We start from the raw sequence: 24,076 nt of genomic DNA, 5'->3' as shown, positions 1-24,076 counted from the left end.
TGATATAAAAACTAGTAAAATTTTTAAAAATAAGTGAAAAAGACAAAAGTTGTGAACAATTATTTCTGAATATTATTGTGGTATTTCTTCTAATACAGGAACTTTGTAACATCACAGCACTTATAGTAAACTGCACAGAAAATAATTTAACTCAGGCTGGGTATTGTGCCACACACCTATAATCCCAATGACTTCAGAGATTGAGGCAGGAGGATCACAAGTCCAAGGAAGACTGTCTCAAAATAAAAAGGGCCAACAGTATACTTCAAAGATAAAGCACTGCTGGGTTCAACTCCCAATACCACAATAAACAACACACAAACAAGAAGAAGAAAAAATTAATTTAACTCAGGTTAGGCTAATTCAACAAATGAAAAACTTCAATGTAGAAATCAGATAAAAACGGATACTTTTAAGGAAGGAGTCAAATCTTTATTTTTAAGCATTGCTACTATGCTTAAAAGGCAAAAATTTTATAAATTACCTTTCAAGGTAATAGTGGTAACTAGTTGAGTAGTAAAATCATTTCACCTTGACTATAATAATGTCCTTTGGTAAAATCACGATCACACTTAGACACACATCTTCTGTGCCTATTTCATTTGAAATATATACTCATCACTTTAAAAGAGATTATTTTTACTTTATCAATTCTTGCTCCCATAAAAATTCAAAAAATATTATAGTTAAATATAATAGGCTTAAAGCAAAAGAAAAAAATCTGGGGGAAGTAATGCAAATTCAACACCAAGTTTAACCCAATTATACACTGCTACCAACATTAATTGTAAGAATCTGTGGTTCAACACATGCGTGACTCAAATTGTTTTGGTTGTTTAAAAAAGAATGTACAGCATGGTACTTAAGAATGATGTCTACATACACACACACACACACACACACACACACACACACACACACAACTGGGGATAACTGGGGAATGAATATACTAGGCCAAGTGCTCTACCACTGAGCTATACCCCCAGCCCAAGAGTGGTATTTTTGAAGTCAAACACACAATCTGGGTCCAAGCCTTACAACTTCTTAGTCAAATGAAGTGACTGTAAACAAAATGCTTGATCTCCTTCCATTGTAATGAAGAACAGCTACCTCATATATGTATGTCTAAGGATTAGGATGAGATAGTTCCTTAAATTTCAAGTACTCAAGAAAAAGTTATTAACATATATAAAACAACAGACATTTGAGAAACAAGAACAGAAGTAAAAATAAAACTCGCTTTTCACAGTGTTATCAAGAAATATTTTAGTAAAAGAGAGATTTTATTTTTTAATAGGTTAGGAATATATACACTTAATGGTTCTCCCCCCGCCCCCGCACAGCCCCCTGAAACTCAGGTGTTTTTTTTGTTTGTTTTTTGTTTTTGGTAACAAACTCCCTCAATAATTAACCAAAATACAAAAACTATATGAACTACAAACATTTTCTCATTCCTTAAGTCAATAAACGTTCACCTTGCTCAGCAGTCTTATAAGTTAGGCCTCTTGGCCTTTCTTCAGTACAAAACACAATCTCACCTTACCCTGAGATTTCATAGTAAAATAATATTTAAAAGAAATTAGATAATAGTACTCAAGTTTTCTAAAGTATAACTTAAAAATGGTGACATTTTTCACCTCCACACATTATTCTTTCAGATAATTCAAAGAGATAATAAGTACTTCTAATTCCTCTGGAATCACTTAAATGCTAAATTTTATAGGCACAGATAGAGATTCACTATATATTTCAATCAGCAATATTAGAATTTGAAAAATAATATATAAATGCAACTCAGTATATGTGATATACTATCAATAAATGTTATAACATTTTTATTTTATATGAAACCCCTTACGCATTTTAAAGTATGTATTCAAATTTAGTATTAGAAGAAAATATTAATGTTACATTTCTTTTTATATTACATCCTTTTCTAAACTATAACAAAATTTTTTTGTGGTAATTAAGGAAACCGGAACATCACAAAATTATCCACAATAGTCTCTACTAGGTATTTTATTAAAAACAAACAAAAAATTCATGATTTAAAATATATAACTGTGGCTCAAGTCTTCGACAAAGCAGTCTAACATGGCTTAAATCACTGAAGGTTAAAATACTTAATGATGATATAATTCTAATGAAAAAACATCTCTCACTTAATTTGGAGCTTACCTGTGCATCAATATCAATGGCAGGGTAGATAGGTAGCATGGCTGAAGGAGAGATGATAGGACTTGGAGTTGGAGTCTGAGGTTGGGAAATGGAAGCAGCGATACTGTGGGTAGGAGTATTTGACATTGCAGAAGCTCTTCCACTGACTGCTGTTGAACAAAATAACTGCACTTAATACGGATGAAACATTGTTAGGTAATAGTTAAGAATTATTTATTAAAAAATATTAAGGACTTTTAAAAATAAAATGTTATGGGAGACTACTACAGCACTAATAACTCATGTTCCTGGTTTTAACTGGACAATATAAATATGTATAGAGAGTAATCCATTTTCTAATAATCCACTTGAAAGATAAAATTCCCCACTTATATAAAACCTTAATTCAAAACAACACCAAAAACAAAAATATTTTTATGTACTAAAATTAAATACAAATGGAAAATTGTTTAACTTCTTAATTAGAAATAAAAGGTAAAATAGTCCACACCAAAAAGGGAAAATAGTTGACTCACACAAAACCTCTTTTATTTTTATTTTTTCACTAACTACAGGTGGGGAATAACATGACTACATTCTACATCATAGCCCTATAATGTAAATGTAATTTTTCAAATATAAAAATTTGATTCTTACATAGAAATAAATTTTCTCACAAGAAGAATTATTCTGAGGGGTCTTAAAATGCCTAACAATCAATCTGGCAATCACACTGATATATGAGGACAAAATTAAAAGACTAGGGTAGAAACAAATGTATACACACAGTCATCCTTCAAATATGGATTATTAATAGTTATTCTAACTAAGATTTTGCTGTGATATTATTTTCACCCAAATAGGTAATGTAAGTAATAGCTAGTTAAGTCAGGTGCATATGATAAAATAAAGATTCAGCTGCAGGTAATTTATTTACTCATTGACTCAATTCTGGAATTAATGTGAATACCATTCCTTTTCATCCCACTATTAAAAATGCCATAATATATAAGTATGGGCATTAATTTTTGAATGGTCAACAGGAGTGTGGGTGTATGTTACCAAAGTAGTTATCAACTATATCAGACAGAAAGCAATCATGATTCACAACTGGATCTGAAACCAGGGAAAAGAGGTTACGATCCTGCCAAGAATAAAACTGAAATTGATCTCATAACAATTATAAACATGATTGTTAATTGAGAAATTTACTTTACATAAAATCCTTACTTCAGGCACAAACATACACTATACATTATAGCAACACACATTCTACAATTATACATTTTAAAGTTCACTTAAAGTCAAAGGAAAAATAAAGGAAACAAAACACTGTTTGAATCCTTAGGTTTCCAGATCAAGAGAAAAGGGCATGTAAAATTATTATCTAATGACCTTGATATAATTATTTTGTATGTTAAGAAAAAGATCAAGTAATTTAATATACATATTGTAGATATAAATTTATAAATTCATATATAGTTCTTAAAACAGACTCCATATCTTCTTTGATTAGATATTCACAAACAGAAATGCTAAATACAAAAAGTAGCTTAAACAGTATGAACACCAGTCTGTCCAAATCACTGATTTTTATTTCATGATACTAAATGGGTTAAAAAATATATCTATATAAGCTTTAGTGTTGAATGACTAAATTATAATTCACATTTCAACTGGTATAATTTATTTTAAAGGTTCTACTAAAATTACATTTTTTCAAGTTGGTTGTTCTTATCAACTCATCTAAAAGGATAGGGAAAAAAAAACCCAATCCTCTTATTTGACTTTCTTTTAGTACTTATGAAACTGGTTTACTAAAACTAAATAGCTGCCTATTACAAATGTAAATATTTAAGTACCTGAAGGAACTCTGTTATAAATCTTTACATGTGGGGCTTCATATCAGGTTAGTTTTAGAAAGAGAAAACGGCATGCTCAGGAAAATTTTAAGATAGGGACAGAAAGGAGGGAACTTAAGATCATAGCAAAGGCAAGATGTTAAGACAGATTAAATAGGAAACTAATTTTGCTTTAGCAAGTATAGAGAATAAGGAAGACTGAGATTTTGATTAGTTGAAGTTCTAGAGAAAAGGAGATCAAATATTAAAAGAGAAGTCTAATAAATGAGAACTCAGTAATAAATAACAGAGAATATCATAGAGGGAGAGAAATAAATCTAAAAGCCTAATGTGGCTCTAGTACATTAGAAATCCAAAGAAATAAGTGAAAGTGTATATATAAAAAGTGAAATATATATATTACTCAACTGAAAGGATATATACTACTAGAGAAGTTTAAAAAATGAAGTTGCAGAAAAAGAGTGTATGAGTTTGTGTATTTGTGTAAGTGTGCACACCTGCATATGCACCTGGGAACATGAATGGTACTAAGGATTAGCTGCACGTAGATAGTTTAATCCTGCTCTTCCTCCTGGCTGTTTCTCCTCTTTCATAAATGAGCAAGAAAGTATTTTTATAGTATGACAAGTATTTGTCTTATATAAGTTATACCTGAAACAGACAAAAATTATGGGGGGTGGATATGAATCAACAGAAAAACTACTTTACAAACCTCTGATAATTCTCAACAGCATAAAAAAATGTACAACTGACAAATCATTGTTGACAACTATGCCCAAGTACATTAAGTAAACTGACAGTATATAAAAATTTTAAACATTGATTGGTAAGGAATGTCCATTCTTCATTAAGTGGGTAAGTAACATTTAATGCTATATATCTGGTAGTCAGACTGACAAAACAGAACACTATTATGATCTAAGTTAATGGCCATGGACACAGGACTTAAGGATTTATGGCTATTGTGCTCTAAGTTTCACAGAATACTTTAAAAACTTAAAATTTTATTATTTTAACCAGTTTAGTGGTGACTAGCAATAACTTTCAAATCCATAGAAAAATCATAAACTTATCAATACTGGGATTTTTTACAGTTCTTACTATTAATTATTGCTAGCATTTCTTCTTATTTCAAATTAAGATTAGCAAAGATCTTAATTTGAAGCAGAAATCTTCATTTCACCTATTACTGCTTCCACATATTACTGCTGAGTTTGAGACCAATAAAGACTGGGAAAATTTAGACCAGTTTTTAAATACAAACTGTCTCTTTAACTAGTTTCTTAGTTTCTGCATGTTAGCAAATATCTAAACACTACAGAACTTATTTTCTTTTATTCTTTTAAAAGATGAAATTTACATAATGTATAATTTCATCATAATATGATGTTACTGAAAAATAGATTTAAGAGTAGACAAAGGCAGTCATCCAAGTATAAATAAATAAAAAAATGGGGAGAAATCAGAATAAAATTATCAAAATACAATTTATTCCCTTTGCTTTTTCTTTTCCTTTCCAAATTTCCTTCCTTTCTTCAAATTATCTTTCTCAGTATAGCATTATTGTAGCAGATAACCTTATCAAATCTCATTCCACTACTTTGTTACAGAACTCACATAAAATAAGCATCCAAATAAAAATCATTAAAACAGCCTTCTAAAGAACTACTTCTTGCCAATAAAACTAAAAATAATGAAATAAGGTTTCTCTGCTGCACATTTAAAAATATATCATTTATGATACTATCAGGGGACAACATCTTCCATAATACAGTGAGAAAAAGACTACACATGTACATTCACAGGGGATAAAATCACTGACATACAGTATAATCAAACCCTATTTGGTTTGGTACTTTATTAATGTTGTAAAGATACTTAATTTTTTGTTGTTGTTGTTTGTTTTTAAATATCCATCAGGTTTGAAGTCTCGTGCATTAGGATATAAAGTATTTTTGTTCACAGATTTAAATAAACTTTCTGATGTGTCCTACTATTTTTTACTTCAATTTCTATTAATTTTCCAGTTTATTTGTGAGAATACTGAGGCAAAAAAGCCAAAATTCAATTTTAGTGTCCTGAACTTAAAAGGGGGGAAAAACAAAAAACAAAAAACAAAAAAAGCAAAAATCAAACATCAACCCAATTACTAAAAAACCTAGATCCCCAGGCTACTCAGCTAAGCCAGAAAGCTTCAGTCATTTGTATTGAATGAAACTAATCTTTAATTCAACCTGTATCCGTCTGAAAACTTCTGAGATTGAACTAGTATTTCTAAAGATATACATGGGTCAAGAGTCCAAAAATAGTTTTCAAGTTGGGCAATGGCAAAAAATTCTGGAACACTCTTACTCGCCTTAAGCAAATCATATTTGATACCTGCTCATAACAATATAAACCCACCTGCCATGATGTCATCCAGCGTGTCATTGAGGGTCTGAGCAGGGCTGGCTACCATTAACCCTTGTTGTGTTTCTGTCAGAATTCCTTGCCCCAGCCCTGCCAACTGTGCTTGGCCCAGTACTGGCTGTCCAACTATCACTCCTTGCAGTTCTGTAAGATTTGCGATGGACCCTGGAGGCAAGGGACCTGCCGCCAGAGGCAAAGCTTGAGGCATCGCCAGAGGCTGGATTGGTGCAAAACCCATCTGAGCAGCAGTCTGCTGGGGTTCATCTTTAAGCAAAACAGGATCCACTTGCTGTAACCGTGCATAGTCTCCCTCGGAAAGCTGTTCTCCAACCCCAACAGGAGTCAGTAGTCCCAGGTGTTGGCAAGACTGTTGCTGTTGCTGCTGAAGTTGAATTCTTTGAGCTTTAACCTCTAGATACTGCTTTTTAAGCTGCTGCTGAGTTTTGAGTTGTAACTCTCGTTCTACTTTTTGTAGTTCCTCCAAAATCTTTTGTTTCTTCTGAATCTGTTCCTCCCTCGTTTTGTTCAGTTCCTCGATCTTCTCCTTGGTAAGTTGGTCAGCATGTGCCAGTTCCAAGGACTGCAGCTGTGCATTCTTTTCTATGGCTTCTTTTATCCTCTGTTCCAGTTCTGTTAACTTTCCCTGAGCCTCTTCTACAATGCTCTCTGGAGACTGATTGGTGATGTAACCCTGTACATCCTGGCTGTTTGCTGGCAAATGGCTGCTGGACTTTTGTTTAGAAGCAGCTGTGTGAAAAAGAAACCCCCTCAGAAGTGCACATGAATGGCATCCTCATTACAGAGTTACTGTTGGGAGGTTTAGTGCCAACAGTTATGCACCAAGTTATCATATTCAGAGAAGGTGAAAATGCACTTTTAAGGAGTTAAAAACAAGTCCACCTTCTTTATCATAAATATAAAATGTATGTATTTTATGTGCATAGACTAATCTTTGAAAATTAATTTCAGAATTTTAAAACTATCACATGGCTAAAAATTAAGACAATAGAGGGATGCAGGTTTGTGATATCTAAGTGGTGCAATTAAAGAAAAATCTAATTATGTGTAGATATTTCATATGGTCATAAAGATGTAAAAACTCATCATAAGAACAGAAAAATAATGCTAAATTATTACAGTGCAGAGAAAACTTAGACCTCTACCTCAAGGTTTTTCCACATTTAATAGTCTGTGCCTTTTAAATACACACACATACACACACAGAGTGCCCAAAACCACTGAGAAGTATTAAGAAATTAAAATCCAACTAAAACATCTTTCTTTGATAGGGCCTATCATCTTCAAGACTGACAAAGGAAAGATATAAATTCAATATTCACACAGCTACCTGGCCAGTAGAGAATTGGAATTCAGTTTCTCTGGAAGAAAAGATGCTGGACTACGCCATCCACAGTTATCTTCTGACAGCCAGGTGAATAGACTGATCTGGCTACAGGTTTAGCAACCAATTGAAAAAGGTGCCAAGGCTCTAGGTTGGTAGTAGTGATTGAAAAGAGCTGGTGGAAATACTTAGCATTCTTGTTGGAAAAACAATATTGGTAGCCAAAACCAAAAAAAAAAAAAAAAAACAAAACAAAAATTGCATTGGTTCTTCAGGTTAAACTTGAAAAAAAAAATTTTTTTTTTTTTTTTTTTTTTTTGACTCAAAACTGGTAGGTATAATGTTTGGGGACATAACTTAAGAACATGCATGGTGTAACATCCACAAGTCAAATAGGGATCTCAGAATTCTAGAGAAATTAACATGTCTATCTGAAATAACTTTGAATTATTGGTTGAGAAAAGGTATCCCAGATATAAAAATCTATATTAAACCAGTTTCTTTAAAATAAATTTTAATTTTTGATCCAACTTGATTAATCTTTATACCTTATATCATTAGATATTTAAGTAATTTATAAAAATATCAACCAACTATACCCAGCTTAACATTTTACATGAATAAAAATTACTATTTATTAGAGGAAATCATGGATAATTAGAATTCCATTAAAAATGAACATCTGAATTTCTCCTTCTAATTCTAGCATAGATTAACTTTATTATATCTTTTCTCCCAATAACATCTTTCTCATTGGTTCAAAAAAAAAAAAAGACTCTGTATGCCAACTTAATAAAAAATTTATTTTTTTATGGAAAAATAATTTTAAATGGCTAGAATTTTTGTGATCTTATTTTCAAATAGACAACATGTAAGAACTGTCTTTAGAAGTATAACTGACCTTTATTCCTAATGGGAAGAGTGGTAGCAACATTGGCAGGTGGTTTATCAGGCTCCTGAGGTGGGACAACCATGGGCAGTGCTTGAACTGGTACACGCGGTGCCTAGGACAACAAACACTAAATTGATTATTTCACCTTTGCCTACATAATACATTAAGTAATATGCTAATGAAGAATAAGATAGAGATTTATTAAAAATATTTTTAACAAGTCATCTCAAGAACATATCTACTTAAAATATGCTAGAGTTCAATTATTTTCCTTGACTTGTTCTTTGTTGGTGGGGGTGGTACTAGGGATTGAACCCAGGGAGGGGCATGTGCATGCTAACCATACACTCTATCATTGAGCTATACCTCCCAGCCCCTTTGACATTTTTCTAATGGGCTTTGAATTTAAGTTGCTGTTATAACCTTCAGAAGAAATCAAAGCAAAATCACATCAATCTAGAATCTGAATATAACATTAATCATAAGAAAATTATATATTATAATTTTAAAAATCTAGTTAAAAATGAAACAATAAGCAAAAGAAAATAAAGGAGACACAATATAAAATGCTTTAGTTTTAAATCTTACCCTATTTAGGTCATGGGATGGGGGTGTTAACTGAGTGACATCTGGTGGAGGGGCGGAAAGCAAGTTATTAGGATAGTCCAAAAGATAGCAAACAACACTTGTATGGCCACCTTTTGCAGCTTCTATCAACATAGTAGAGCCATCCTAAAACGAATGCATATAGAGGGGGAAAAATAAGTTAGTTTACAGAATCATTTAAAAAGAAAAAGCTTACAGGTCCTGGCTACATTAAAATAATGCTTTTAGTAAGGAGCACTTCCTCTAATAAAACAAAACTAATACTCAGAATGGCATTATAAATACAACTTATACATTATAGTCTGTGGTGTTCAAGTGAAGAATTAATTCAAAATCCAACCCAAAACACTTGAGTTACATACTTTTAAACGGTGGGTAGGGTCTGCCCCATGAGCCAAAAGTAGTTCCACCACTGCCAGATGACCCCCTGCACAAGCCAGGGACAGTACAGTATGGTCATTATTAGCTGTGGTTCTATTCACATTCGCTCCTAAAACAGAGAAGACATGAAAAATCACATTGATCAGAGTGTTTTGTTCTTAAAAATATGTTAAATTTAAAAATCATTAAGAGTAGATAGAATACAATAATGAAGCCCCACATACCCATTACCTAGCTTCAACAATTATAAACACAGGGCAACCTCATTTCATATAACCCCACAATCAATTCTCTGCCACACTGAATTATTCTAAAGCAAATCCTAGACAAATATAATTTCATCCATACATATTCCAGTATGAACCAGTAAAATAAAACCAAAACAAGTACTACCCTCAGGGTAATTATCACATTAAAAAAAATACAAAACTGTATTTACATTTTAAGTTCTTTTTTTTTTTTTAGGTCTTAGCAAATTTATTTTACATAGTTAAAAATATCCAAAAAGTACAAAATTCTCCAAGCTAACTATGAAATGTTACATAGATTTCCTTTAAAGTCTGGAATGAGATACTGATCTCTTTAATAATTTTTAGTCATTGTTACAATGGAGTTCCTAGGCAGCAAAATAAAAAAACAGTTCAAATATATAAACATAAGAAGAAACAAAACTGGCATTCCTAAATTACATAAATCAGTAGGATCTACAGAAAAAAATTAAATGAGCATAGCTATAGAAGAAAATCCTGATCTTTGTTTACACAAGAACATCTTAAATAAGATACCAAAAGCATGATCTTAAAGAGACAATTTTTGTTATTTGTTTCTCATCAAAATTAAAAGATTCTGTTCTTTGTACCTTGTCTATTTATTATTTTAATGTCTTTCAAACAAAATATTTGCAAAGCATGAAGGAAAGGGTGAATAATTTAGATATTATCAAAACTAAAAACACATTTTGCAAGAAAAATTATAATAATGACCAGTAAGTGGAATTCAACTAATTATTGGAAAAATACAAACTAAATATAAATCAGTAGTATCTATTTGAGTTAATAGTGTAAAGATTGACAATTACAAACATTGATGAGGGATGTGGACTACTTCTAGAGAAATGAGAAATATACAAGTTAGAAAAATTTTTGCAAAGGCCTGTAAATTTATACATATATTCTTTGGTAGAAAAGATGAGTGAAAAAAAATTTAAATAATCCACACTGCACTCTATGGGTTAAACATGTAAAGAACTAACAATAGAGTACCATCTTTTTTCTTTTTTAATTAGGAAATGTCTGAGAATAAAGACAGATATGTTTTCTACTCAAAGTCTATCTATTTATCTATCCTTGAGTTGGATTACTATAAGGAATTATGGCATATGGCAGAAACAAACCGAAATAATGTTAGTCAAACTCAACCAAAGAGGGTATAGTATTTATGTAATAATTCTATTCTTAAAAATACTGCAATAAACCTATCACAAATGTATGCTCAAAATGCCTAAAATGATTTGACCAGTCATTTACTGATTTTTTTACCTATAAACCATTACAAATTTATAGTTTATTTAATATGGCCATATAAACTTTGTTATCAATATGTACTCAAAAGTGAATCTTTAATCTCTTAAACAAAATATATGTTAAACTCTTCCCGAAAAACTAGAGCTTAGGTATAGTAAATACCTAAGAAATAATTTAAAGGAAATAATAACATGCTAATTTGGCCATTACGGTCTTTGGTATTCAAACTAGAATTACTGGCCATAAATTAAAACCTTCATGCATTTTGCCACCTTTCAACCTTGAACAATTTTTCTATGCTATATTTATAACCATTTCCCTATATTTTATAAAGAAGAAAACTTAGGCCCAAGTAAATATAAAGCAGAAAAGGGATTTGCCACAAATTTCTCAGTGGCAGAAACAAAAACCTGTGTTTCAAGATAATACTAAGATGAACAAAATAAGTAACTCTCCTCCATATCATTCTATACCCCAAAAATGCTCCATATCCCTCAATCTCTAAATGCCTAAGGATATAGGCAGACATCTTTGGGGGAAAAAAAAACATGTGCTTTATATAAACTTACCTTTACTAATTAAGAACTGAACAGTACAAACATGACCGGCCCTTGCAGCTTTCATTAAAGGAGTTCTTCCACCTTCAGATTCATGCTCCTGTTTTTAAAAATGCACTTAATTATAAAATAAATTAATATCATGAGAAAGAAATTAATAAAATATAATTTTAAATTAAAGAAATCATATATTAGAAACATGTTCCATAGAAATAATTTAAGAACTGGAAATCTCTGGGCATGGTGGTGAGTTCCTATAATCCTAGCTATTTGGGAGAATGAAGCAGGAAGATTGAGGGTTCAATTCAGTGAGACTCATTCTCAGTTTAATTTAATTGGGGAAAAAAAAGGAAGCGCTGGAGTTACAGTCATGTGATGTTGACACCCTCATCAAAATCCATCTTGTAATTTCTGCTCTATAAAAAAAAAGAAACTGGAACAGTGTATGGCACTCTAGCACATAATTGGCATCATCATCATCCACTCAAGAAATATTTATTTTCTATTTTACCTTACATAAAAATTACAAAACTAATGATGATTTAGTTCCAAAACCACCAATTATGTTACTAGAGCTTTCTGGAGAATACCAAAAAAGGATGAAAATCAATGGAGATAGTTGGGTAATTGAGAACAATAGTAAAGACATTTTCAGGTCTTCATTTGAAAAAAAAAAATCTTTTGACAGGATTTTATATTTGTTTATCATTTACAAAAGATGAAAAATTGATTTTTCTCCAGTCAATATGTAGTTTGTTCTCCTTACCCTTTAACTAAACAAGTATTAAACCTTACAGTGCTGTATGTTTCATAGTTATTGTGGTAAGCTCTGGAAATAGAATTTCTAAGCTTAAGTGGCTCAAAGTCTAACAAGGAAATCTTTATACAAAAGTAAAATAGAACTTACACATTAAACGTTTTGAATATATTCAGAATTAAAGAGGCAACAACAATCATCTAATTCAGCCCTTTTAGTAAATGAGGAAAGAGAAATTAAGTGTATTATTACAAGTTTTTGAAGTTAATTTCAACAGGCCTGTTTCTACTTGCATATGAATTTGTCATAAACTATGAACTTCTACAGGAAATAACATTTGTCTGTTAATCTCAGAAACTCAGTCCCATGAAAATATGCTTACATTTTAACCCAATCCTACTTTTTAATGTCTTATTCATACTTCACCACAGATTACACTGGAAGACTAACTATTTTGCCCCATATTAACAAACTTTGTTTTCTACTTTTTAGACTATAGACTATGATCTCACTGTATTTTTTTTAACCGGACTATCTCTTTTGCTTCAACATTGCCACATCCTCTTTCTAAACTTTACCTGGTCCAAAATATAGGAAGTCAGATCCTCTAAGCTTAAACTTTCTGCACTTTTCCTGTGTGACATCTATAAAGAATCTACCTTATAATGACATTACTATTTTATCCTTTCTTACTAAATTATAAACAACTTGGGAGAAAAATTATTTATTATATACTTCATGCTTTTAGCACTTTTATTAATTAATAATGCTCAGACCACTGTAGGCAAAATTTATTTTCTAAAGTTATAGAAATGTCGTTAAGTCATATTTGTTTACCTTTTTAAATCAAATTATAAACTTGGTGTTGTAATTACAAGCTTCTAAAAATAGAAAACACCTAAGGAAAAACTAATTTCTATTAACATTTCTAACACAAAAATTTTCTTTTTCTTTGGGGAATGAGGCATAGTGGATTGGACAGTCCTATTAGCAAGAACACAGACTGGTATAGAAAAAATACTGCCTACATGAGAAAAGGAATGGCAAACAAATAAAAACCTTGAAGTAAAAATATATTTTCCTAGAATCTCCATATACTTTTGAATTATTTTCTTTTTGTTTTGTTTTGTTTTTCTTGGTACTAGGAATTAACTCAGGGGTATGAACCACTGAGCCACACCCCTGGCCCTATTTTGTATTTTATTTAGAGACACCATCTCACTAAACCTTGTTTTTGCTGAGGTTTGCTTCAAATTTGTGATCCTCCTGCCTCAGCCTCCCAAGCCATTAGGTTTATTATAGGTTTGTACCACCGTGCCCAGCTTGATTTCATTTTTTTTTTAAATTTTAGTTGTAGATGGACACAATACCTTTATTTCATTTATTTATTTTTATATGCTACTGAGGATCGAACCCAGTGCATCACACATGCTAGGCAAGTGCTCTGCCACTGAGACACAACCCCAGCCCCTCTTGTCTTTTTAAATGAACATTTAAAAAAGTGTCTTAGCTTACCAGATCTGCTCCTGCTTGAAGTAAGACATCTGCTACATCAGTATGACCATTTTCACAGGCATATGTTAGTGCTGTATCTCCTGTCGCTGTCGTTGCATGAACATTAGCTCCTACAGCAGTGTTAACAAATAATACAAAGAACCAAAAGACATAAATGAACATAGAAATTTCTTATGGGTAAGCCATATCTCCTCAAATTAGACAAAATAACCTTATCCATTTCTAGAAACCAAATGTTGGTAGAATCTTTAAAAGCAAAAAAGAAAAAAAACAATTACAAATAAAACTGCTTGAAATTAAAACTGCAGATACTTCATAAGATAGTAAATCATACAGCCTATATGTTTCACACTGGTTAACTCTGAGGAAAAATTTTGTGAAGCACTTTATTAAATGATTAAAATAAATGATCCATCTAGAAATACTCTAAAAAAAGATAGTAAGGTGAATTACTCAGAATACACATACAAGAATATTACTTTGTCTTCAACATACAGTGTATTATAAAATAAAAAAGACTGGCATTATGACATTTTTACTTAAATAAATCATGTTTTAAAAAAAGTTTTTCCAAAATGCAAAAATGCCTACCTGCAGCTAGTAAGTATTTAACTAACTCCAAATGACCCTCTTGAGCAGCTTCCATTAAAGGGGTAGAACACCCTAGCTCTATATCAGCTCCTGCTTTAATGAGAAAGTCTGCCACTTCCAGAAAGCCTCCACAGCAAGCTAGAGTCAGGGCAGTTTCTTGAGTTTCTTCTGTTTGTGCATTGATATTTGCTCCTAAAATAAAAATTTTAATAAATGACATTCATAAAACATATTCCAGACATAAGCAAAACTTGGTTGTTGCCTAATAAACAAAATCTGATAAATGAACATGTATATTACTATTCTAAATAAGTGTTTATTCTCCTATTCATGAGGCAGTTAAAAATAAAGAGAACCATTAACTGTATTCAGAAGTCCATATTTAATGTACAAAGCTACAACAGTATTTTATTTAGCCAGAAAACATAAGTCATATGAGGACTCAGAAAAATAAGCTATATCTGCTCATTATAAGGACTCAAAAATGACTAACATTTAGTAAGCTCTTACTGTTTGCCAGGCAATATTCAAAGGATTTTATAAATTGTTTAGGTATTAACAATAGCTCTATTTTACACCTAAGAAAATTGAGGTTAATTAGCTTCCGCAACATCACAACATTACTATCATCACTATTATCATCATAACCATAGTTAATGTTTAACAGGCACTACATAATAAACACTGTTCAAATAGTATGTTATATATACACATATTCATCTATACACATAAACATATATACACTTATATATGTTTACATATTTTTCCTCTTTCTGTGTCTCACCAACCTCACAGAAGAGAAAACTGAGGCACATGAGGTTAAAAACTATCTGAAGTTACAAAATTGGCAGTGGAGTTGATTCAAACCTAAGAAGCCTGCTCCAAAACCTATACTTTCAAAATTGTAGCCAGTATTGCCTCAAAATATAAACAAGTTTTTTAAAAATTACCTCATTCCTAAATTTGTCCTGAATTTAACTTTACAAGGCAAACTAAACTTTACTATTAAAAAAACAAAATCAGGGAACAACTATAGATATGGGGGATTACTTTGAAATTTAATTTTAACACAATAAAGTGTTTCAATTTTCCCAAAAAAGAAGTTCTCTATGTACTGAGGTACTTAACATCTGATGTACATTCTTTCTCTTCCTTATGGTAGAGTTTCCATATTATTCTACGAAACACTAGTTCCATAACATTTATTAATAATTGTTCTGCTCCCCCCAAAATTCCCTCCATATATTAGCTTGAGTAATGTTGAATTTCATATTCCCTAACACACAAGTCTATGCAAACCCCAATTGTTTTTTTATTCACATAGTTTATGACTCTGAAAACTGTACCTCAAATTAGTCTATGTTTAACATGTACAGAAGTCATTTTTTAGACCAAATACTTTATCATAAGTTTAGGTAATAATCTCATTGTACATCTATAGAATGATAAAATATTCAAGTTCAATTTTACAAAATTATACTCATGTGTTACATATTTATGATTTTATTAGTGTCTTGGCTGATATGGTTACCTTGGCCTAGAAGTAATGCCACCATTTCTTCATGTCCTTCACGAGCTGCTTCCATCAAAGGTGTATAACCTTCATCGTTGACCTCTTCCAGGCTAGCTCCTCTTTCAATAAGTAAAGCTGCAAGTTCCACATGCCCACCACATGCAGCCAAAGTCAATGGAGACTCAAATGAATCAGCAGGCATGTTCACTTGGGCACCACTGTCAAGAAGTAACCTGGCTACTTCAACATGGCCATCCTAATCATAATGCAATTAAAAAATTTTTATCAGAACCATTAAAAATCTTACAAATTTTGAAGACTTCTTAATTACTATACAATAAAGCTTAACGATCTCCATTCAAAGGAGAATAAATCCACAGAAGTAGGAACAGCAGTTGAGGATATAAAACAAGTAAAAAAATGCTACCTTCCATCAAAGACTTACTAACCATTAGGAAAGAAAATAGTAATTAAATCAAACAATAGACTACTGTGATAGCGTAGATAATATCACCACTGGGCCAAACAAATTTAAATGCTGAAGGATAAAGTTTAGAGAAGGAAAATAGGATTTTCATTAAAAAGAGTAAGCAAACTTATTTAGATAGAAAAAGAAAACTGCAATACTTTTTGGAGGAATCTGGAAAGGATATATGATGTGTTAAGATGAACACAAAGTACACTTTGCTGTTCAATATTTAAACACTAGTGAAAAGAAAAGTTATTATCTTTTGTCTTCCTTCTAGTCACTCTTTCACAGCTTATCTAATTACTTGCAACTTCAAAAAAATTCCTTTTCCTTTGAATGAAAACTGCCCCCTTTTACATCATTAACATTTCATCTTCTTTTGCACTTGTCTTGCCCATTTTTGTCCATGTACTCGTCACATACAATTCTAATGTCTTATTATCATGGTTACTTTGCTATTTACTCATTCCTGAATCCTCCCTGAAAAGTTCACTTCTACATTTCTGTTCAAGTCCAATTTAAAAACCTCAACTGTCAGTAAGTCTTCCAAATATCTGGCCCCTCCAAATACCTTTCATTATAATATTTACATCCAGGGAATGTAGGTTAGTCCTATAGAATATTCCATTTTAATTTCTTAATTGATACATAAGGTTTTTTTCCCCCTAGTATAGGGTGGCAATATGATTAAATTTTCCTTATCAAAGGGAATTATTGTAACTGTTAATATTATTGGCATGTTTTATACACAAAAGCTCACTGAATCCTCTCAAAACAACCCCAGGGAAAGGTATTATCCTAGTTTTACAAATGAAGAACTCAAAATCTTCAAGGACAACTTGTTCAAAAGAATAATTCACTTAAGCAAACTCTAGAATTTGGACAAAAGGAAAAACAATAGAAAATCTGAGTCTTAAAATGATGGTACCTAATATTTTAAAAACAAGTAAATAAAATTTAACATCTTTTCAATAATCATTCTTAGATGAGAAGCTAAGATAAGAAACTTCAAATTCATTTGGGATCTTTTTCTTTGACATGTCATCTTCAGAAATCCGTAATTTCACTCTAATCAATTTCTTTGTCTATCATAAACTAAGATACAAAAGTTTAAGGTACTATTATGACAAATTCCCAAGTACAAATGCTGAGAAGCAATTCCTAGTAAAGGATTCTATGGCTCAGGAAAAAAACATGACAAAAGAACAATTATGTAACACAAATAATACTCTTTTATTTTTTTCCTCTTTAATATCACTGACCAGCCTTTTAAAGTCACTTACGTGTCAACTATAAAACCAGATTAGAATTATGAGACAAATAAAATGCAGAAATATTGTAAAGTTTCAGAAAGTAAAAGAATAGCTCTGAAAACTATTAATTCAGATGGCCAGGGTTCTACTCAATAATCAGGTTATAATAAACAGAACTTTGTACACAAGGAAAAGGGATTTATTGTACACTAGGATCTGTGTTTCCCTATCTGGTATATATTTCATGTATGTAATTCACTAGACTTACCATGCAAGCCTCCATTAGAGCAGTGTGCATTTCATCTGTTTTATGTTCTTGATCTGCACCAGCTTCCAAAAGAAATCGCACCATCTCTAGGTGTCCTAAACCAAAAGTGAATAAAATTACTTAAAAATATTTCACTTAAAAAATTATTGGAAATCAGTTATATTTACATATTTACATTTATATATAGTATTAAAGTTATAAATATACTGCTAAAGCAAACTATAAGCCACCCTCAACTTTCAAAAACAAATTATATAAGTGCCCATGCTGCTCTACTCCTCACTTAAGTCTGCTGCCTAGAATTCCTTCTATAGGTGTACAAAGATGCCATTTTCCAACATCCAGAATATCCTCTATATAACTTTTTATGAGCCCAGGCATGCTATAGTTATTTTATGTATGCCATGGAATAAATTAGCTTTCATAAACTAGTATCCTGAGATGATCATCATTCAAGCTATTTCTATGAGGAAATGTTTTAAGTTCTAATAACTCACAAACTTTTCAGGAATAGTCTTAAACACTGGAAGAGCACGTATAAAAATATTCTTGAAAATTTCTTTTAATTTACATTTATTCACTTAGAAAATAAATATATGCACAAATATACACATATTAATATAATTTCAAATTAACCATATGATACAAACACATATACAGGAGTGGTTAAAAAATACACCACTAATGGTATTTTAGATACTACGCAAGGAAATACAGAAAAAGGTCCCCTTCCCTACTTTTATTTGCAATGATCTATAATCAATTGTAATCAACTGGACTTGGGAAAGAAGAGACAGACAGTGGAGTCATAAGCAACATTTAAAAGTTACTTCAGTAAGTATAGCATCTGCTACATCTTGTTTTTGACAACTATCAACACATCCCTTTTCTGTCATTCTTCCCACTGTTAAGACCTATATCAAAGCTCGGTGACAGCCTGAATTCTATCTCTTTCCTGTCTCCTTGTCAATCTATGTCCCAGGAAACCTCACCAGAAAAAAGAAAGGAAAGGAAGTAGTAGAGATATACTCCACCAACTCAGTTCTCTACCCAGCTTCATTTAATCAAAGCCTGCAAGCCCCAGGCTTTGGAAAGTAGAATGGGGATACAAGCAAAGGGGAGAGGCAAAAATGGTTGGCTACTTGCAGTCTCAGTGAAATGCACAGAGTTCTGGGTTTAAAAGTATTTGTGAAACGGGGAGAGAATAACCCAATCAGTCTGCTCCAAGGTTTAACTCTTCTACCCAGTGAAGACCAATCTTTGCCTAATTACCAAAGAGAGTTAGGGAAGTAAAGGACTTCAGCTGTGCTCCCTATCAGAAAATCTGTTAACATCAGTTATCAGAAGAACTTTAAATCAACTATATCTTTCAAATTTAACTTATATTTTACTCATTTATGTATTTAAAGCATTATTTTCTTATACTTTTAAAGTAAATTAATCCAAACTACATCACACAACCCCAGCCACTCTTAAATAAAATAAAATAAAACAACATCAGGACCAGGACTAAGTTGAAGAAATTTAGGAGTAGGGTGTGAAATTTAAGAAGTCACCCACTCACAAGCTTGTGCAAGTGAAGGGTCAGCCCTTGAGACTTGAGTCCTTCCTTAAATCTTCTGCCTGATCTTCCAACAGCTTTTTCTTAATACATCAAAGCCAAGAACCAACCAATTGTTTTATGATACAAATATGGCACAGCTGCAGATGGTATGGAGCACTTAACTGAATGTCTTTACAGACACAAAATAGATGGCATCTACTTTTTTTAAAGTTTCTTTAAAAGAAAAAAAAAACACCTTACATTATAGTTATCTGTCATATATCTGTTATACACGTGGGAATCTGAGAAATGTCTGATTCTGTGGCTGTGGCATCTTTTCAAGGAATTGGCCTACCTAAAGGAGGGTATTTTCTGTATTACCAAAATTTTTAGTTTGGTCGGCATTTGAAATATCATGTACCCATTTTTGTATCAGGCAATATATTCCCAACATGCAAAATCCTCTTATAAGTAAAATTCATATTAAAATCAAAAACTGTTTCTGATAAAAACAATTAAATCAATTGATACTCATTTTATTGAAAATATCTGTAATATTGAGTCTATTTTTAAAAGTTTACATATTAAACAAACTCTCAAATACTCTAAATACTTAACATTTAATTAGTTACTATATACTATTATCATGTTGTCTTATTATTTGAATTTTAAAAAGGTTATATAAAAGAACTAGTTTCACATGTTTAAAAATTTTGGTTCAAAAAAGGTCTATACTATACCTTTGTAACAAGCTAATGTAAGGGCACTCTCTTTAAATTCATTGGAATGTGTATTAATGCCAGCCCCATTTTCTAGCAGCAATCTGGCTACTTCCACATGTCCAGCACTTCCAGCTTCCATAAGAGGAGTATGACCATTTTCATTATGGTCCTCAATACTAGCACCGGATTCCAAGAGCACCTTTACAACATCTACATAGCCTCCAGCACAAGCATATGTAAGTGCTGTATTGCCTATTTTATTAAAGAAAAACAAAAATACGTTAACATAAAACACTAAAATAAAACATCTGAGTAAGAAGAACACAAAAAGGGAAAACTAGAATCATAATAAATATTGAATAATAGACATATATAATTCCCTTTTTTATTGAAATTTAACTTTCTCAAATTAACCCCCTATGCTACCTTTCCATGTAAAATAATGTGAGGAAAATCACATACACTCATCAAGATTGTGGAATTGTAAAATGACAGCAAATCTGCCCTGAAACTGATTATTCTTTCAAATGAGAAACATGCTTTTTAACAGTAATCAAAAAAATGTTTCATAAGCTTCTTTTTAATGAATTAATTATATATCTAAATTATTCATCCTAATATATCTTACACCATATTTCTTTTAATCACATAAATTTTTCACTTACAACTTCCAACACTAGTTAACCAGATTAAAAATTAAATTTAAAATTAATTCTAATTTAAAATTAAAGTGATTTCAAAAACATTCTTTCCTGATGATAAAAAACCTCCCATGTCTGAATAAAATACAAATTCCATGTAGACCTTCAAATTTATTTAAATAATCTAATAAAACTGAAATTTTTACACAGAGGAAATAAACAAAATGTATTTTCATATAATTTTAGAACTTCATAAATCTATTTGGGAAGAAAATGAGTTTAGGCTAAAGTTATGTCCTGATGGAACACAATTTTTCATTATACACCACCACCACCACCCCCCAGGCCAGGCTACAGTTTAGTAATAGTACAGAATTCTTCCCAATTTCCCTTCTTGTTCTCACCAGAAATACAGCAAACCAAGGTTTGAGACATATCACCCATACCTTTCCATTTTGCAAGATGATGGTCTTTCTAACTGAATCAGTGTTTCATCTAATCTAAAGGCCCTTTAAAAGGGTATGTAATAGCCCTCATAAAATGGAAGAAATTTCACTTAAAATATATTCTATTTAAACCTCTTAAACACTTTGAAAATATGTAACACTTCTAAGAAATACGGGAACTGTGAAAGCAACATTAATGATCACTTCCATGTGAAACATTTATTACCAAAGCATGCTACTATTTAGCGAAACTTAAAAAGAAATACAACCTGTTGAAGACTGTGCATTGACATCGGCTTTATGAGCTAGCAGCAACTTCACAATTTTGACATGTCCTCCATTAGCAGCAGCCATTAAAGGTGTAATGTCACCTTTGATTCCCCTATCTTCCACATTTGCATGCATTGCCAACAAAACCTTAAGAAAAACAAAGTGTAAAGAATATTAAAAAATATTTTATCAAATTTTTTGTTTTTTTATTTTCGTTTTGCAGTGCCAGGGATAAAACACAGGGCATCATTAAAAAAAACCTGAACACTGATATTTAACACTTATCTATTCATAAGTCGATAAACACACAAACTTTATCTAACAAAACTATACTGAAATAAACTTAATGGCTGAAAGTGTGAGGCCAGTCTGAACAACTTAGCAAGACTCTATCTCAAAATATTTCTTACTAAGTAGGCCAGATTTAAAAAAAAAAAAAAAAAAGATTTATTTTGATGAGACAAACCTGTGCAAGCTCATAATAGCCAGCAGAACAAGCTAAACAAAGGAGGCTTTCCCCTTCCTCGGTGTGTTCATTTACACTTCGCCCTTCAATGAGTAACTTCCGCACAGCATTTACATCTCCTTCTGAACAGGCTTCTGCCAAACTGCGGCTGTTAGGTGAAGAATATTGTAGGATTAGGAGATAACAATATAAAAAATTGTACAGTATAACTTGGTTTTTGATGTCACTCTTAATAACAGCTCTGTGAACAAGAATGATTATTTCAATAATCACAACAAATTTCATATCAGAAAGCTAAAAAATGGAGCTCACTGAACTTAAAATTTACACATAAAAGTCAATTATTTAAAATTAAAATTATTCTGATGGGTGTAATGGCACACATCTGTAATCCTAGCAATTTTGGGAGGCCCAGGCAGGAGGATTCCAAGTTTGAGGCCAGCTGGGACAACTTAGCAAGACTACCTCAAAATAAAAAATACAAAAAGGTCTAAGGATATAGTTTGGTGGTATATTTGACTGAACCTGTGTTCAATCATCAATACAAAAAGAAAAAAGCCAAAAAAAAAAATAAGCAGATAGTCAAATATTCTAAAATATTTTCAGTTATTCAACTCAAAGATAATGTCTATCTAATTTAACTTACTTTAAGTGGAAAAATAACTAAAATTTGAAGATTAAATTCTATAGAAAATCTTATTGGGCACAGTGGCACATGCCTGTAATCCCAGTGGTGTGGGAGGCTGAGGCAGGAGGATCATGAATTCAAAACCAATCTCAGCAACTTAATGAGGCACTTAGCAACTCAGGGAGACTCTGTCTCTACATAAAATATATAAACAAAAAATTGGAGATATGGCTCAGTGGTTAAGCACCCCTGGGTTCAATCCCTATACCAAAAACAAAAGCCAAGATTCTATAGAAATCTCACACAAAGTACAAGCTATAATTATACTTCCCTTTGTTTGGTCCCCATATAAATTTCATTAAACTTTACCCCCAAAAACGTAAAATGGATAAAGACAAGGTCCCTTGATCAGGTAAATGGAACCCAAACAAAAAAAACATGGAGGCATGTTATATTAATAAAATGACAATGAATCTTTTGGGAGTATATTTACTTATATAATCATATTTCAGGCAAAGTTTCCAAAAAATAGAGTCAAGGAAAAAACTGCATTCAAGTACAAGGAAAGGAAAAATGGAACAACAGAAAATAAGACTAAGAGAAAAGTTTTTGCCCTTTAAGCCTTCTAAAAGAATTTATATTAGACATTCCTTTTACCTCTAAATGAAAATACAGGGCCCGTAGTATTAACTTTATTTCAAATATAACTCAATTCATACATCATCCTCTAAAACATGGCCTTGTCACTTCAGTTACTAAAGCCACTCTTGGATAATCACTCTCTTTTCTCCACTGTTTGCTATTCAAGAACATCATTTTTAGCCCAGATTATGATAAAGCTTCTCATCTTTCACCTTTGCTCTACAGACTCTTTTTAAAAAGGCAAAGGTAAAGGACAAGTAATTTACAGGGAATTAGATCATACCACTTCTCTGCTCAGAATCCTGTAATCTCACAGTAAAAACTAAAATCCTGGATCTGACCAGTGGCAGGATACCATGATCCTTCTCCCTTTTACACTGGCTCTATCTCCTCCTCTCTCACAATTTTTCTTCCCACTATAGCCACAGTGGTCTTACTATTCATCAAATGTACTAAACAAGCACCAACCTCAAAATATTTCCATTTGCTGTCCCCTCTGCCAAGACAGCTCCTCTTTCAGACACAGATGATTCCTTTACCCATTTCAGGTCTTTGCAAAAAAAGTCATGGGAGGGCTGGGGCTCCAGCTCAGTTGGTAAAGCACTTGCCTAGCATGTGTGAGG

The 24,076-nt window shown here is 31.8% G+C and overlaps 1 protein-coding gene across 6 annotated transcripts in view; it reads right to left on the bottom strand.

Moving 5' to 3' along the window:
• The window catches only part of Ankrd17 (ankyrin repeat domain 17), a 149,375-nt gene that overhangs the window by 49,135 nt on the left and 76,164 nt on the right, over positions 1–24,076 (bottom strand). For 3 of the 6 annotated variants that reach the window (XM_026402588.2, XM_077803458.1, XM_026402592.2), the window contains exons 4-16: positions 22,184–22,331; positions 21,717–21,864; positions 20,379–20,612; positions 18,096–18,190; positions 16,124–16,361; positions 14,593–14,784; positions 14,002–14,111; positions 11,742–11,829; positions 9,631–9,758; positions 9,251–9,394; positions 8,672–8,774; positions 6,423–7,175; positions 2,179–2,327 (exon numbers count right to left, since the gene is read on the bottom strand). In XM_026402588.2, coding sequence (XP_026258373.1) covers positions 2,179–2,327; positions 6,423–7,175; positions 8,672–8,774; positions 9,251–9,394; positions 9,631–9,758; positions 11,742–11,829; positions 14,002–14,111; positions 14,593–14,784; positions 16,124–16,361; positions 18,096–18,190; positions 20,379–20,612; positions 21,717–21,864; positions 22,184–22,331 — 2,530 coding nt within the window. The remainder of the gene's footprint in view (positions 1–2,178; positions 2,328–6,422; positions 7,176–8,671; positions 8,775–9,250; positions 9,395–9,630; positions 9,759–11,741; positions 11,830–14,001; positions 14,112–14,592; positions 14,785–16,123; positions 16,362–18,095; positions 18,191–20,378; positions 20,613–21,716; positions 21,865–22,183; positions 22,332–24,076) is intronic. The other 3 variants (XM_026402590.2, XM_026402593.2, XM_077803459.1) reach the window with 3 other exon arrangements.

Source organism: Urocitellus parryii, chromosome 10 (genome assembly GCF_045843805.1).
Source record: "Urocitellus parryii isolate mUroPar1 chromosome 10, mUroPar1.hap1, whole genome shotgun sequence".
Lineage (NCBI taxonomy): Eukaryota > Metazoa > Chordata > Mammalia > Rodentia > Sciuridae > Urocitellus > Urocitellus parryii.
The sequence above is the reverse complement of the archived record's forward strand: the minus strand, read 5'-3'. Positions and strand labels throughout refer to the sequence as shown.